We start from the raw sequence: 16,972 nt of genomic DNA on the forward strand, positions 1-16,972 counted from the left end.
CCTACTTTAAGATGCAGTGAGAATTCTGTCGGTGCTGAGAACACACACCTAGTCTGAGTTCCCTTGCTTCTGCACAATCCGCAGTGTGGGGTGGTTGGAAGGTGTGATTTTGCCAGCTGCCAAGAGTAGGGACACAACTTGGGCAACTCTTTGCTTCAACATGGATTTAGAACATGCTATGCTTGTGCAGCAGCTGTGTAGCCATCATAACTAGAGTGGTGTGGAGGTGCAAGTATGCTGACAGTTGTGTTGGAATTCCTAAACGAATAGTATCCATGACTCAGTCAAAGGCCTTAAAATGACCTTAAAATGTGGCACGCTGGACAGAAGCATTACCAGCTCCATCAGATTTACTGAGATGGAATAAACCAGAACCATGATGAAGAATGCATGTTATAGATACAGGGGGGATGGCTAAGAACAGCTATGGCTTCACGGTTTAGTCTTCATAGGGTATATTTTTGTATATTCCCATTGCTTGAGGATTTTAGAACAATATATTGTTAAGGCATGCAGGCAGATGGCCAGCTGTGGCCTGAGGTAACACTGGTAACAAGATAACAAGAGAAACTGTTGGATGTTGCAGACAACTGAAGAAGAAAAGTGGCTGCCTAGCACTAACTTATGTCTAAATTAATGAGATAACGGCAGCAGAAGCTACTAGACATTACATATAGTGAAAGGGGAGTTGTAGGGACTCTGCTCAAATCAGCAGAAAGTGAAGGGGCTGTTAGCTTACTGGGGGTACTAACTAAAGCTGAAATTACCAAATAAAGGTGTAAATGTTAGAAGAACAGGGACAGTGGTGAAAATCTAGAGGCTTGTGCAACTACTTAGGAGGGCAGGAAAAGTATAATAGAAGGTAAAGCAAACCCTGAATGTTTGGGTTACCTGTCAAGCAGTGCTGTGCTTGAACAATACCTAAAGCAAGACAACAAGCCTGTCATGCTGACGTTATGTCTGTCTTCCCATGCATGTCTGACTTGCTTAAGTGCTCACAGTTATCTGGAAGGTTTCCCATAATGCTGACAAAGAGACACCTGGAGGGGACGGACAGGCCAAAACCCTTTAATACATGACACACTTTAATGCTGGATTTATTATTGATATTTAATAAATAAATTTATTTTAAAGAAATCAGTGTTTTCACTGAAACATATGCTCATTACCTACAATTCCAGCAGGGCTACAGAACTGCATTATGTTTTGCCCAAACTGTTAAGAGGAAATGTCTCCTTTCTGGTGGCTCAGTTTGTTAGGTTTGCTGAAAGGTCTTAAAGAAAAGCGGGCATATCCAGAAACATAATTGATATAATTTGCCTTTTTAATTTGAAAAATGAATGGTTGGTCTTTATTTTAAAACCTGTAGTTCTGAAATTCCCAAACCATGGGAGATGATTCTAAAATTTCTTATTGAGATTGCTGATTCCTATGTAGATACTGAAGTACTAGACTAGGATTTCAGAAACACCTGAAGCGAGATGCTGTCCGTTCTCCCAGCAGGTGGCAACAGAACGACAGGCTACAGCTCTAACAGGGACACAGGGAAGCCTTTGTATGACCCATTCATCTCACTTAGGAAGGCATCACAATGCGTGGGAAATGCAAAGTACATGCACCATGTACTGTCTACACATGCATAAAATGAAAAACAAGAGAGGTTTTTATATAATAAATATATCAAATAACTTCTTAGGAGGGCATGGTTTTGTAAGTTGGCACATTGCTGTTCTAAATTGATCTACAATTCTTCCAGTATTGAGTGAGCCACTTAGATAACTGTATCTGCAGGGAGGGCTGCGCATCTGGCAGAGGAGGTGGCTTGCATGAGATAAAGAAGTCCTTCATTTCCTTCATCATCCTTCATTCGCCTGTTAGCTTATTTAGCTCTCTAGGCAGAAGAGAACTGATAGATCACAGGACTTAGTGGTTGTGAGCTCAGGATCTGTTGTACAGTACTTCTAAGCTCTAGATTATTTAAAAAAATCTATTTTCAGAAAATTTTTAAATAGAGAAAAAGGTGCAGGGTTTTATATGAGTGTTATTATTTTTTTAATCCCTCTAAGAGGTGGGTTTTGCTAATATCATAAACAATTGGAGATGGTAACTCCCAAGTGCACTGCTCTGTTGTGTGGCTCTGGAGGGCACCTATGGCACAGCACAGGAAGCCTTTGAGGCACGTCCAGACCCTTCCAGCTGAGCCTAGTCTGTGACCAGGCCTGTATGGGACATACCCTGTATGAGGAAGGTTAAGCCCAGAGGCCAGGTCACCATCTGCCCACTCAGGTTGAATGACAGCAGTGAGCAAGATAACTTTTTTTCCAAGAATCCAGGCCCAGGACATCTGCCTGGTCTTTCTCTGGAGAAAGTCTAGAGGTCCACCCTGGAGTCACAGAAACTCACTGGTACCTGGGAGCAGTCCCACGCTGTGCTTTCAGGTTACCCTCTGAATCAAGACTGAGGGCTTGCTGCCTAAGCACTCAGAAACATGGGTGGACAGCACAAAATAAGGAAATCCACACTTCATGAAAAATACTATGCCCAGATCTGCTGGGCAACACAAGACTGGCAAGTCTGTAGTCTTGGGACAGTTGAGTTTGAGTGGTATGGGCAGAGGAGTGATTAACACAGACTCAAAGAGGTGCTCTCCCTGCCTACTTCAGAAGAGAGGAGAAGGGCAATGGAGGAACAGAGAAAGTGCAGACATGGGTGTAGTGGGTTTACGTGGCAAGGTTTTGGTAGCAGGGAGCCATAGGGGTGGTTTCTGTGAGAAGGATCTAGAGGCTGCCCCATGTTTGGTAAGAGCCCCACTGCTGACCAGAGCCAAATCAATAAACGATATTGTTTGCACCTCTGTGAGAGCAGATTTAAGACAGGAAAAGAAACACTGCGCCACACAGCAGCTGGGACAGTGAGAGGAGTGAGAAACAGCCTTGCAAGTGCCAAGGTCAGTGAAGAAGGAGGGGGAGAGGTGCTCCAGGCGCCGGAGCAGAAGTCCCCTGTGGCCTGTGGTGAGGACCATGGTGAAGCAGGATGTCCCCCTGAAGCCCATGGAGTACCACGGTGGAGCAGGGTTCCACGCTGCAGCCTGTGGAGGAGACCATGGTAGAGCAGGTGGACCCTGCACCGACGTAGGAAGGTGCAGGTGGACCTGCTGCCTGTGGAAGACCCCTGCCAGAGCAGATTCCGGGCTGGACCTGTAGCCCGTGGAGAGGAGACCACGCAGGAGCAGGGGGCCTGGCAGGAGCTGCTGCCTGTGGGGGACCCAGGTTGGAGCAGTTTGCACTTGAGGGTTGAACCCTGTGGTACGGACCCACATCTGGAGCAGTTCTGGAAGAGCTGCTGCCTGTGGGAAACCCACACCGGATCAGTTCATCAAGGACTGCATCCCGTGGGTGGGACCCCACAGCACAGGGGACGAGAGTGACCGAGAAGGAGCGGCAGAGAAGAAGTGCTGTAGACTGACCATAACCCCCATTCCCCCGTTCCCCTGCGCCGCTCAGGGGGAGGAGGTGGAAGAGGGTGGATGGGGGGGGGGAGGTGCTTTTGGTTTCTTTCCTTTGTTTCTCACTTCTCTAGCTTGTTAGTAATAAGCAATAAATCTTACTGTCTCCCAATGCAGAGTCTGTTTTGCCTGTTACAATAATTACTACGTGATCTCCTTGTCCTTATCTCAACCTTTGAGCCCTTTTCATCGTATTTTCTCCCCGTTCCTCTCTGAGGAGGGGGAGTGAGAGAGCGGCTGTGGTGGAGCTCGGCTGCCCACTCGAGTGGAACCATGACAATGGACTAAGTTGCAAATGGTTTAGTAATTCAGAGTGCTTTGGTAGCTGTGAGATCTGACACGTTGACTCAAAACATGCCTAAGAGGATCTGGGTACTGGATTGTCGAAAGTATTTGCTGTGAGACTTTTTCCTGAGACGATTCTCTGAACAGAGCTCTACATCTGGTGGCGCTGTGAGCATTGACGTTTCAGATTGCCTAGCACACTGGAGCTGGACTGGGATGTTACAAGTTCCACTGGGAGAACACTGGAGCAATCTTCCTCAGCCTTAAAGCTATGATGATCTGATGGCTTTCTGAAGAAGCAGCAGACAGAAATTATCATGGGAAATCTTCCTCTGCAGCTTTTCCTAGCCAAAATCAGAGGAGGGATTTGCAGGTTTTTGTAAAGAACACACACACACACACACACACAAAGAATATCACAAAGAATATACCAAAGTAAATGTGAGCTTATAAAAAACAGCACGAACTACTTTGTGTTGTTAAAACGTAGGAGTTAAAGCAGAATATACTTTGATGCTGGTTGTCAACAGTAGCAGAACAATCTATTAATATCATAGCAAAGTAGATTAACCTAAAATTTAGGAATTGGGAATTTATATTTCTGCTGATCAAACATCATACTAAATAGCATATTTCTAAAGATGGGATACATAATACCCAGATTCAAGTAATGAAGAGTGCCTCTTGCTTTGTAACCAAAGAGTTGAAATGATGAGGATTTGTCCACTGAGTGAAGCTGCTTCTTTCCAGTGCTGAGCTAATGCAGGAAGAAATAAAAAGGTGGAGGAGACTGCCCTAATTTGGTGTCTGAACATTTGTGTGATGCCTCCAGCTATTTATTGCAGTAAGCACTGCAATGGGAACCAAATTTCTTTCTGTATTTCAACAGACAAGTTAGACTCTACATTGAAAGCTGTCCCATGCTGCTGAGAGCCCAGATGGCTGTACCTAGAAAGAGAAGCAATAGAAGGATTGAAATGCTAACAGAGAGACAGCTGGAGTATGGGCAGAAATAAGTCAGGCCAGCATTTAAGAGCACACTTCAAAACGGTAACTATATTTAGGTTTCAGTTCTCATTTTTTGCTTTGTCTTCTGCCCTTCTCTGTTCCATTCATGTTTCCTTATGCACTCTTGATCTTCTGTATTGGAATTTAGGAATGAGTCTTGGCATGCTGTCAGACAATGAATGGAAAATTTAGGAATGATTTTATTGGAAAATTTAGGAATGATTCTTGGCATGCTGTCAGAACAGGGAATTGGGATGGCATCTCTCTTGCATGTGATGTGTACGTATAGTACTCAGGTGTTAGAAAGCATAATGTGAAGTGTATTACATGGCTGCACTCACATTCAAAAATCATGCAGAACCAGGTGGGACTAAATCTGAAATCTGGGGTAGATCTGAGCCCTGCCTATCTGGATGAATTTGCATACGTGGGGTGGCTGGGAGGGCAGGAGGCGGTGATGCAGGAGGCAGAGCTGAGGAGTCTCTGACCTATTCCCCAGAGCACTATGACACTGAAGTGCAGCAGCAGGTGCCTGGTACTGGCCAGGCTGCCTCCTGCCCTGCAGCTCAAAGCTGAGCTCCTGCAAAGACCTGCCATCACTGATCTGAGAGGGAAGGGAACACCACTGGAGACACCATGGTAAGGGGGGATGTGTGGGATCACCCACGTCCCCATACTGGGACCAGGAGGATTGTGAGGCAGCCAGGGGGATTTGCCATAATCAGTGGTTTGTGAAAGTCTGATCTCCCTCGCTACTCGTAGCATGGAGGACAGGAAAGGAGTGTCAGAATACCTCACCGGGGCAGTAAGGCATGCTGATCCAACGTTTTCTTCAGAGAGTCTCAAATTAGTAAAATTATAAGATAAATTAGATCGGGAGTCTTTGCTTTCTAGTATTCTCTGTTGTGACTATATTTTCTCAAGACAAGTTGATTTTTGTATGAAATAATCCTTTAGAAATAAAACAGAGAGGTTACTTACCTTTGTGTCTGTTTTATATTAATTCACCCCCAATGGTCGTACTGTTCATAGTTATACAATGTATACGTGTTTCTGGAGTGCATGAAGGTTTTTATACGTGTATGTGCTGAAGTAAATAAGAAATATTTTTAATAGATTTTGAATAGATCCATAGAAATATCTCAAAACCTCTTATAAAGTGAAAAAAAAAAATCACCTTGTACTGATTTATGTCTAGCACTGAGTCTTATTCTGGTGTGGAGAACTATGTTACTCTCTGCCAGTACAGCTGTAGACCCAAAATGAGAGCGCTCATTTCACAGGCAAGAGACGCGCTTATGTACGTTCGTCATGCCTTAAGACAGACCAAGCCGTCTAGAGTTAGGGTAGTGAGTATGTTTCAGGAATAGCAGTGAACAGTTGCCTGTCTTTTTACAGTAAATATTTAGGCCAGGTAGTAATCTGTTTTTTTAACAATCAAAGCAGTCATAGGTTTCATTTCATGAAAGACCCTTTCTACTGTCTCTTGCTGGATAAAAGGTCAGGTTCACAATTTGTAAGATAGGTCCCAGCACATCAGTGATGCAATGCGAAATACGAGTTTGGAGTCTGCTCAAAATTTAAATATCATGTAGAGATCAGTTTACTTTGCTTGTGACTCTGAAGAAGGCCCACTCTTTTTCCTGCTAAAAGTCTGACATCTATTTTAAAGCCATTTACTATGCAAAATTAAATCCCTGTTACTGTCTTCTCTACTTGTCAGAATATTTCCAAATGATAGCTGGGATAGAAGATGGGAATTGAAACCAGGAGTCACAGCAGGAATCCTGGCTCAAAAGGCAGAGTTGAGGTACTGCTTCAAACCAGTGCCACTGGAAGCTCAGTCTAAAAGGAAAGGAACTGGTTCTGCAGTTTTTGACTGTAGTCCTATACTAAGATCTACAATATTAACTTTCTAAGGCAACATTCACTTGTTCCATCTGTGAAAAAAAAAAAAAAAAAAAGAGTGCTGATTTTAAAAAATGGTTCCAAATATTGCTTGACTTTTAATTGTAGCTTTGCTCTAAAAGATATTCTGTTAAAAAGTCACCTTGCCTCATTTCTGTGTTTAAAAGGAAAGAGATTTTTTTCTTTCTTGCTGTCAGCCTTGTATATTCACATTGGGATCTAAATGCAGAGCATGAATTTGCATTGTGCAAAATCAGTATTAATTGAGCTTGTTAAGCCCAAATTTGCCTTCAGTTTCTCCTGAGTAATCCTCCAGATTGTGACTCTACTACAACATACCAGTCGATGAAGACTCATCATCACTCAAATAACTCAGATACTTTTGCACAACTGAACTGAAAAAAACAAGGTTGCACAAGTACACTTCAGAGCATGTTGCATATGCTGCCGCAAATGAATCCTGAGTCAGCAACTTAAAAATGAGTGGTGAATAGAAATAATATGTTTCCTTGAATTAAATATTTAGATTGATTTTCCACATTCACGTGAACTTCTGAGGATGACCACCTGTGGCAGTGGTGACCTCTAAAACTCCACTTGCTTCTGAAAAATAGGTTTAGTTATTGCTAATTTGTGAAGCAAACTGCTCCAGAGACGTTGCTGGTCATACATTCTGCCTGAGAATTTAGTGTTTGGGGAAGATATATTTGACTGTCAGGTCACAGGATGAGTTTGCAGGATTAGCAGTTACATGATAATAGTAATAATTAACAACAACAACAACAATAATAATAATAATAATAATAATTAATAATTGATAATAATAAGTTTACTGGCTATATCTGCTCTTTTGTCATTGAATATATCTACATTACAAACTAAAAATGATTGGGGACCATTATCTGGCCTTGAGATGAGGTAGCATACCCCACTTCATACTTAGGCATCTCTTTCCCTCTCCGAAGTCAGGCAGTAGTGAATGAGCTGCTCTCTGGAAACCATTCTTGACAACAAGTTGTCCTCTGAATGGTGCTTAAGCATTGTCTCGTTAATTATGAATTGGCACAAGCCAAAACTGTGCCAGAGTGTGTGCTAATTATCAGTCAGCACAGGCTATCCAGACTTTTTCACTCACGAGTGTAGACAGGGCTATTGAGATCACAAAGGTGGAGCTCAGAAGACTACAATTACAATTGCTCCAAAGCAGAAACTGAGGCTGAAAAACTCCATGTGGTCTGTAACTGCCTTACTTACAAAACTTCCTTTCCCTTCACTCAGTGGCATAAAAGTCTGCACCAACTCAGAACTATCTGCTCTGTGATTCTTTTTCTGAACTTATAAAATCCAGCACCAGGTTCTTCATTCTCTTGTAGTCAGAGTGCAAAGGCTTTTCAGCAGTTGGCATCTGCCTAGTTTAGCCTGGTATTACATACGTTGTTTCCTTTTCATTAACGTTAAAAGCTACCACAACAACTATGTTCAAAATTACGTAAATAAGCACACTGTATGCAGTGACAGTGCCTTAATAAGCAGTGCACTTGCAGTGTAAAATTCACAGCTGGTTCAGGAGCTTGAAAGAACATTTTTCAGCTGAGAGAATCTGAAATCATTTCCTGAGGTGAATACTGCTGAAAGGAGTTCTTCCAAGTTTCCACTCTGGTGTGCTATCAGAGGGTAAAAGGATCCAAAGACATCACCTGTCTTGGGTTACATACGGTTGAAAAATACCATATGGCTGTGTCAGGTTCCAGCCTGAAGTAAAAATAAACTCAACTGGGATGTGTTCCTCAGCATAGCCAATCCGTAGGAGGAAAGGTGGGTTTTGTGTATCTGAAATTATGTATTTTTTCAGCTTGCTTTCATGTACTCATGTGTTACTGCACATAGAGCTCCATTTTTAAAGAGCTGTCCCAACCTTTCGCCTGTATGCATACAGTCTCACTGTAGCCATGAGGTCGAACAAACAAATGAAACGCTGCCAGTGACAAACATTTTTTTTGAAAAGCTGGGAAAAAAAGTAACTGTTAGGAATAAGGAATATTAATGCACATTGGGTTTCCTGACCCTCTCTCTGCTCTCTCTCCCTAGCGTGAGTGTATCTCCATTCATGTTGGCCAGGCTGGAGTTCAGATAGGAAATGCGTGCTGGGAACTCTTCTGCCTGGAGCATGGCATTCAGCCGGATGGCACCTTCAAGGACCAGAACAGTCAACTCAACTACGATGACTCTTTTACCACGTTTTTCAATGAAACAGTCACTGGGAAGCATGTGCCACGGGCTGTAATGGTGGATTTGGAACCAAGTGTAGTAGGTCAGTATAAAAATACTTTATTTTTTTTACATTCCTGGAAAATGGAGAAGAGCTTACTCTTCCTAATATCACCATGGTGTGTCACCAGTCTCCACTAGAACAAAGAAGCACACCCTTTGTATCTTGGTCTTCCTTCAGACAGAATAAAATTAATTTTCTTGTGACAATGAATGCCAGATTCTGTCATGACTCTGTTATCTCTGTAGGTGTTACAAACCTAGAAATGGCAGGATCACCAGCAGTTCAATAGCTAGTATTCATGGTTTGTATGACTTTTCTTTGCCAAAACCTTTAACTCTTAGTTTTGTTTATCATGACATTTTTGCCGCCTGAGTTCTGCTTTTTTTCTCCACTTGGGATTCAAAGTGTGAGGCTGACAGTTTCTTTCCAGGAAAAAATGAGATTTCTAAAAACTGGGGTGCCTGGGAAGAACCCAAATTTTTTCTTCCAAGTTCTTTCTTGTGATTTGTACTTGTCAAAGTTCTTGAGAAAAGAATAGCTTTTGCAGATGGATACAGTTCCTACAACAAATCAACAGAATGCAACAATGAAAATATTATTAGGAAACAGTTTTCCCTTCTCCAGCACCTGTTTTTTTTTTTGTTGTTCATTTCTGGGTCAAGGCCTCCCATGACTGAAAGCTTCCCAACTTGCTGGCAGTGGAGCACAGCCACGCAGTTTTTTACAATTTCTCTCTCTTGGTCAGATGAAGTGCGGGCTGGCACCTTCCGGCAGCTTTTCCATCCAGAACAACTGATCACTGGAAAGGAAGACGCAGCAAATAACTATGCCCGTGGCCACTACACCATTGGCAAGGAAAGCATTGATGTGGTACTTGATCGTGTTCGTAAGCTGGTAAGTCCCAGTAGTTTTGTAATAGTTTGGTTCTGCTGAAGGAAGAAGTGCAGAACAGGAAGCTTCCTACCTACAAATCAAACTAACAGTTTAGAAAAGTAATTGCAAGACATACGGAGGCATCCTTACCAATCCAAGAGAAGGAAGTCCAGCAGTTCACTTTCTGGTTGTATGGCTCCAGATATTCTTAAAAGATGGTTCTGAATATGTAACTCCTCATCATTAGCACAGCACTAGAGCACCCAGACTGATACAGAAGGTTGGATTAGGTACATTGCTGGTTTCAGTTGGACTAACTAAAAGAAGTGTGAAGTTCAGAGAAAGAAGCTCTATAGGTAAGAGGCTAATTTGTACATCAGAAATTGAACCAGTGAAGGAAGCAAAGAACAGGATTATCAGCAACTCCTTCTCAAGAAGGACCTGAAACATGTCCTGTATACTGCTGATAACTGCTCTCTCCTTCACCTCAGAATAAGCAAACGTAGTCTTTATTTTACAGCCACTATACTTAGTCCTTTCTCTTTTGGTTTCTAGACAGATGCCTGTTCTGGACTGCAGGGATTCTTGATATTCCACAGCTTTGGTGGGGGCACTGGCTCTGGCTTTACCTCCTTGCTGATGGAGCGGCTCTCTGTGGATTACGGGAAGAAGTCCAAACTAGAGTTTGCCATCTACCCTGCCCCTCAGGTCTCCACCGCTGTGGTGGAACCCTACAATTCTATCCTCACCACACACACCACCCTGGAACACTCAGACTGTGCCTTCATGGTGGACAATGAGGCTATCTATGATATCTGTCGCAGAAACCTAGACATTGAGCGCCCAACTTACACTAACCTCAACCGCCTCATCAGCCAGATTGTCTCCTCCATCACTGCCTCGCTGCGCTTTGATGGTGCCCTCAACGTGGATCTGACAGAGTTCCAGACAAACCTGGTTCCCTACCCACGCATCCACTTCCCCTTAGTGACCTACGCCCCCATCATCTCCTCTGACAGAGCGTATCACGAGCAGCTCTCGGTGGCTGAAATCACCAATGCCTGCTTTGAGCCCAACAACCAGATGGTGAAATGTGACCCACGACATGGGAAGTACATGGCCTGCTGCATGCTCTATCGAGGTGATGTAGTTCCCAAAGATGTCAATGTGGCAATTGCTGCCATCAAGACCAAGAGAAATATCCAGTTTGTTGACTGGTGTCCAACAGGCTTCAAGGTAAGAATGCCATGAGTAGCTGAAAACTTGTATTTAAAGTTTTAGATCTTGCATGTTTTTCACTAGTGAGAAGAATGAACCTAAGAAAGGTGTGTGTGTGTATAAACTGTGGCCTTTCTCCTAATGACATCCCACTGACACAGAACTGTAAATACTTAAGTAAAAGGATATTTGATGTGTATGAGTTAAAATCTAAAGAGGTATTGTTTTCAGAGCTGAATGTGTAAAAGACAGTGAGTGTTCCCTCTGAAGCAGCAACTAAAACTAAGGAAACACTAAAACTAATACATTCAATAAAGGTAATGCTGATATTACGGAAGCTGTCAATTAACCCTCCCACACAGAAATCTTATACAGCATGTCTCCTTTGGCTACACAGTAGTGCTGAGAACCATAATTTCTACAGCAATACAGACATTAACGTTGGAAAACATTTGTCATTCAAAAAGCTTGCTTAATAAACTGAACACTTTTAACCAGGTACCAACTTTCTGTTTGTACAGTTATCTTGGTAAAACTGTATGTTCAGTGTTGTGTAGCTGTTTAGAAAGCCAGGAAGTTGCTAGTGTGCATTAAACAACTATTAAAATGATTACGTATCAAACTATGTATATCCTTATTTTTTATTTTTTTTGGCAGGTGCCATTCAGTAGTTTTGATAGTGGCACCCCTCTACCACAGCATCCATAATGTTACTCATGCTTTTTTCTACTCTGTGACTGCTTCTTGCACTTTTTTCTTACTTCTCTTATATTCCTAATTCCAGGTTGGGATCAACTATCAGCCTCCCACAGTAGTTCCTGGCGGAGACCTCGCCCAGGTTCAGCGAGCAGTCTGCATGCTGAGCAACACCACAGCCATTGCAGAGGCCTGGGCAAGGCTCGACCACAAGTTTGATCTGATGTACGCCAAGAGAGCATTTGTGCACTGGTATGTGGGTGAAGGTATGGAGGAAGGAGAATTTGCAGAGGCTCGTGAGGACCTAGCTGCCCTGGAGAAGGACTATGAAGAAGTGGGAACTGACTCGTTTGAGGATGAAAACGATGGGGAGTAATTTTAAAATATACGGTGCTCCCAATGAGCCCAGAGTTGTCTCTGTATCACTGTATTGTGCGTCTGCCGTTATGTCACCCCTTTGTGTGCAATATACAGAAATATAGAAGGGGTCGTGTAAGGACATTTTTTATTCCATAATCCACAAGTAAATTGCACTGTAAGATATGATCAGTTGTAGTAATGTGCCACCACTCCCAGTAATGCACAAAGTGTTGCTCTCATTCCTTGCACATTTAACATAAGCCTCTTCAAGCTCTAACATATGGTAAAAACACTGTAGTCCAATATATACAAGGTTATAATGGAGCACAGTGAAAGAGCATAGATTTCAAATCTCAAATTTGGCATACTTTTGCCTTCTGCTTGTTGGCATTGCAAAAAATAATGACAATGGAGAAATGGATCCTCTGCTCTGTGGTTCACTATCCTCTGTTTCTTTGAAGCACTACTTCTGATAAAACATTTTAATCAGAAATGTTAAAGCAGTGCTTTTTTTTTCCAGATTTGGAGGATAAATACTTATGCTTTGAAACAAATATCCCTTTTGGTTGGATCCAAGGCTTTATGGCTGCAGCAGGTGAAATCTTTTTTTCTGTCTCTGAAATTCTCTAAGTGAGAAAATTGCCTCTTTAAAACAAACAAACAAAGAAACAAACACCATTTTTTCTTTTTACATTATCCCTATGGAGTCATAAAACATTTAAGTATTTACCTGAATGGTTCTTCCTCTGCAAGCAGCATTCTCTACTTTACCCAGCAGACCATGGTGCCGTCTGTGGCAATGTTTACTTAGCGAACCACCTGCAAGTGAGTATGCAATACAGACATTTGAATGCTCACTCAAAGATAATTCAAAGTAGTGATCAAAGATTTTGTATTGATAGGATTCACATCCTAGGCAATGACAGTCTTTCTTGACTAGGAGAACCCTCAGCAATTTTTTATCTAGATAAAGGGTCCTGATGGAATGCACCCACAAGCGAGGGAGCCGGCAGGTGTCACTGCGAGGCCACTCTGGATAATCTTTGATCGATCATGGCAAGTGCCCAAAGACTGGAAGAAAGCAAATGTCACTCCTATCTTCAAAAAAGGCAAGGAAGAGGATCCAGGGAATTATATGCTGGTCAGCATCACCTTGAACCTTGAGCAGCTAATCCTGGACACCACTTACAGGCACATGAACAGCAAGACAACCAACAGAAGTAGTCAGCATGGATTCACCAAGTTGTGCCTGACTAACTTGATAAACTTCTATGATGAAATGAGTAGCCTGGTAGATTAGGGGACAGCAGTGAGTATAGCCTACCTAGACTTCAGTAAGGCTTTTGACAGTCTCTGATCAGATCCTCATAGAGAAGCTGTTGAAGTACAGGCTGGACGAGCAGTGAAGCAGATTGTAAGTTGTCTGAGCAGCCAAGACTAAAGGGTGTGGATCAGTGGCGCAAAGTTGGAGGCCAGTAACTAGTGGTGTACCTTAGGCATCAATACCGGGTCCAGCTGTATTCAACATCTTCATTAATGATCCAGACAATCACACAATGGTTGAGGTTGGAAGGGCAAGTTGGATGGCCTCTGGAGGCCATCTGGTCCAAATCTCCTGCTTAAGCAGGGACACCTACAGCACAGTCACCAGGACCATGTCCAGATGGCTTTTGAATATCTCCGAAGAGGGAGACTCCACAATCTCTCTGGGCGACCTGTGCCAGTGCTTAATCATCAGCACAATAAAAAAGTTTCCTAACATTCAGATGGAACCTTCTGTTTCAGTGTGTGTCCATTGCCTCCTGACCTGTCACTGGAAAACACTGAAAAGGGCCTGGTTCCATCTTCTTTGCACCCTCCCTTCAAATATTTATGTACATTGATAAGATTCTCCCTGAGCCTTTTGTTCTCCAAGTTAAATAGTCCCAGCTGTCTCAGCCTTTCATTAGTCCCTAACTATCCTTTCATTGGACTCTCTCCAGTATCTCCACGTGTAATGTGCTGGGTAGCCCAGCAGCAGACACAGGACTCTGTGTGTGGCTTCACCAGTGCTGAGTAGAGGATCACCTTACTGGCCTGCTGGCAATGCCCTGCCTAATGCAGCCCCGGTTACTGCTAGCCAAGGGCACGTTGCTGGCTCATGTCCAGTCGGTGCCCACCGGGACCCCCAGGCCCTTTTCTGCCAAGCTGCTTTCCAGCTGGGTGGCCCCCAGCACGTCCTGGTGCCTCGGCAGGGCTCTGTGCTTCCTTCCCAGGGGCAGGGCTCTGTGCTTCTCCTCGTAGGACTCCATGAGCTTCTGTCGGCCCACCTCTCCTAGCTGCCAAGGGAGGTCTCTCTGGATGGCAGCATCATCCAAATCATTAACGAAGATGTTGAACGGAACTGAACACAGAATGTACCCTTAGCAAATTTGCAGATGACACAAAACTGGGAGGAGTGGTCAATATGCCAGAGGGTTGTGCTGCCATCCAGAGTGATCTCTGCTCTGGGTGGCACTGTTTGAGCTGGAGGTTTGGACCAGATGACCTCCAGAGGTCCCTCCCAACCTTAACTATTCTGTGATCTTCCTCATGTAGAAATTGATCCCTTCCAGTCAGGGCATTCTGTGATTTCTATTTCAGTTGGCAGTTACAGTTTGCAGTACGTCACATAAAACTTGTACATGCTGTATGCATTGCATGCATTTAATTATCTAGATAGAACACAGTTAAAGGAAAAAAAAAAAACCAAAAAAAAAACAGAGGAAGCGCTTGCCCTCTTCCTTGAAAAACTACTGAAATTGATGCAACGAAGAACTTGAAGTTACTGATCCAGTGTGGCGTACTTCATGTGTCCTGAAACAACGGGGGTGGAGATCCTAACTCCCTGAGTGCTTTTAAAATCACATCCTGATTATCTATTTTATGGGTTATTTTATTTACTGTAGAAGTTCTGTGGCAGTTACCAGGAGCAAGCAGCTTTTTTCAAGGTGCTACTATACCATGACACTCAATAGTCAGTGTATTTGGGCCCCAAACACTGAATTTATTCACCTTTAGTCATCCCATCAACTAAGTGTATCTTCCAGGCTCAGGTCTCTGCCCAATACCCATTTTGGAAGTGGGGTGTCACAACCAGATTCCACAAGCAAACCTTAAAATATTCTTAAACAAGACATATGCTCCTCTTAATCTAGTACCCAGGCTCTCACAGGAATCGCTACCAAAAGCCATGTCACCCGCACACCTCCTCACTGGTTTATGCAGATCTGTCAGACCTAGCTCCTATTTAATCTCTGATGTCTATCTGCTTAGGTGGTTTACCCGTCTCTGGGCAATTTATGGCTTCACAGTTCTTTCTCTCTTCCTTCCTTCTATCAGGCAGGCTCCACACAAGCTAGGAATAGAAAGTGAACACCACTACATCATTCCCAACAAGCTCCACCTGAGTCACAAGAAAGACGCTGAGTCATTTGTAATCTTCCGCCTGCAGCCGCTCCAGCTCCCCATATATGTCTGTGTGGCGGTTCAGGAAGCTTTTCACTGCCACTGCTGCCACAGCTGAGGAGCTCTGACTGCCCAGCAGCTGTGCTGGCTCTAACTGTGAAATGTTTTTATTGTACGAGAAGAAGCCTGTAAGGCAGGGCTACGTTAAGCCATGGGTTCCCTCATCATTTCTTTCTTTCCTTCCTTTCTCTTTCTTACCTTTCCCTCTTTTCTTCCTTCCTTCCCTTCTCTCTCTCTTTTTTTTTGTAACATCCACTGAATTTAGTAAATTAGTAAAACAACAGCTGAAGGCTTTTGCACAGCGCATGCAAATTCAGTGTGTTAGCTCAAAGAAAGGGCTTTCCTGAGGGGTAAAGGTGCATCGCAAAGACACCAGTGAGGTTCTAGGAAGCAAAGAAAGGGAGACAGAGGCCTTCAGGAGCTCCCCATAGCCTGTGGAAAGTAGCAACACCTTTTGCCTCATTGGAATTGGAATTGCCAACCCCAGTAGAGGCACGGTTGAGGGTTTGGGCTTGTCTGGAGACTGTCTAGCTGTCTCAGCCTGCTGGAGCTCCTAGATAAAGGGAAGGCAGGTATGCCCTGCCAAATTGCAAGGGGAGTCTCAATTCTGGGGTCCCAGAGACTCCATCTCTTTCACACACACAGCAGGATGCCCTACTTCAGCTGTACCGTTTCTTCAGTCAGCAGAGCTCTGCCGGGCAGCATCACTCACCTCTGAGCTCTTCTGCCTCCTCATGTGGGGCAAAGCCGGGCCGATGGCCATCCTCTAACAAGCAAAGCCCCTTTCCAGGGTGCCGTGCCCCTCCGTTCCTCCTGCTGACAGAAAGAGGAAGGCCAGGAATCCCGGCACACACTGGAGGAGCAGCCACCCATCACTTCTGCTGGTCTGGACATCCTCGGCCTTGTTGAAACCAGACATCGCAGGGCACAGGGGTTTGCTGCGGTATCTTTACCACGGTGCTGCCATTCAGCTATCCGACTGTGGAAGCACGGCACACGTAAGCAGTAAACTCCTGAGGCTTTTAGGTTGGAATGCGGGTTAAGTTTCTAAGACATTTACTTATTTGGGGTTATTTAAAACGAGCCATTTCTTGCTTCTGTGCCTTGAGAGCAGTTTGGCTTTCCCGTTGCTTTTGCTGCCACAAGAAGCCAACACCGTGCTAACAAACTCCTGGTGCTGAGGCGAGGAACGCTGTAGGCACAGGCAGCACACACCTCCCGAGGGGCAGCCGACGCCCAGCCTGCTTTCTGCAGAGCTCCGCTTCTCCCCGTGCCATCCAACCCCCCCCTTTCCCACCCGGAGCAGGCTCAGGGTGCCGAGGGGCAGCGGCTGAGGGGCCCCGGCTGGAGCCGCCGCCATC

The 16,972-nt window shown here is 44.1% G+C and overlaps 1 protein-coding gene and 1 long non-coding RNA gene across 2 annotated transcripts; one reads left to right on the forward strand and one right to left on the reverse strand.

Moving 5' to 3' along the window:
• The first annotated feature begins 5,045 nt into the window (after positions 1–5,045).
• On the forward strand, positions 5,046–12,298 carry LOC101804607 (tubulin alpha-8 chain). Its single transcript, XM_005009937.6, has 5 exons — positions 5,046–5,437; positions 8,795–9,017; positions 9,724–9,872; positions 10,407–11,087; positions 11,854–12,298. The coding sequence occupies exons 1-5, from the start codon at positions 5,435–5,437 to the stop codon at positions 12,139–12,141; spliced, it is 1,344 nt and encodes a 447-aa protein (XP_005009994.3). The 5' UTR covers positions 5,046–5,434; the 3' UTR covers positions 12,142–12,298.
• LOC119717891 (uncharacterized) lies at positions 7,530–16,887 on the reverse strand. The gene is made up of 3 exons (XR_011810368.1): positions 16,324–16,887; positions 12,856–12,944; positions 7,530–9,538 (listed from the first exon to the last, which is right to left on the reverse strand). It is a non-coding gene; the product is annotated as an uncharacterized lncRNA (long non-coding RNA).
• Positions 16,888–16,972: the final 85 nt, after the last annotated feature.

The sequence above is a fragment of the Anas platyrhynchos genome, chromosome 1, assembly GCF_047663525.1.
Source record: "Anas platyrhynchos isolate ZD024472 breed Pekin duck chromosome 1, IASCAAS_PekinDuck_T2T, whole genome shotgun sequence".
Classification (NCBI taxonomy): Eukaryota; Metazoa; Chordata; class Aves; order Anseriformes; family Anatidae; genus Anas; species Anas platyrhynchos.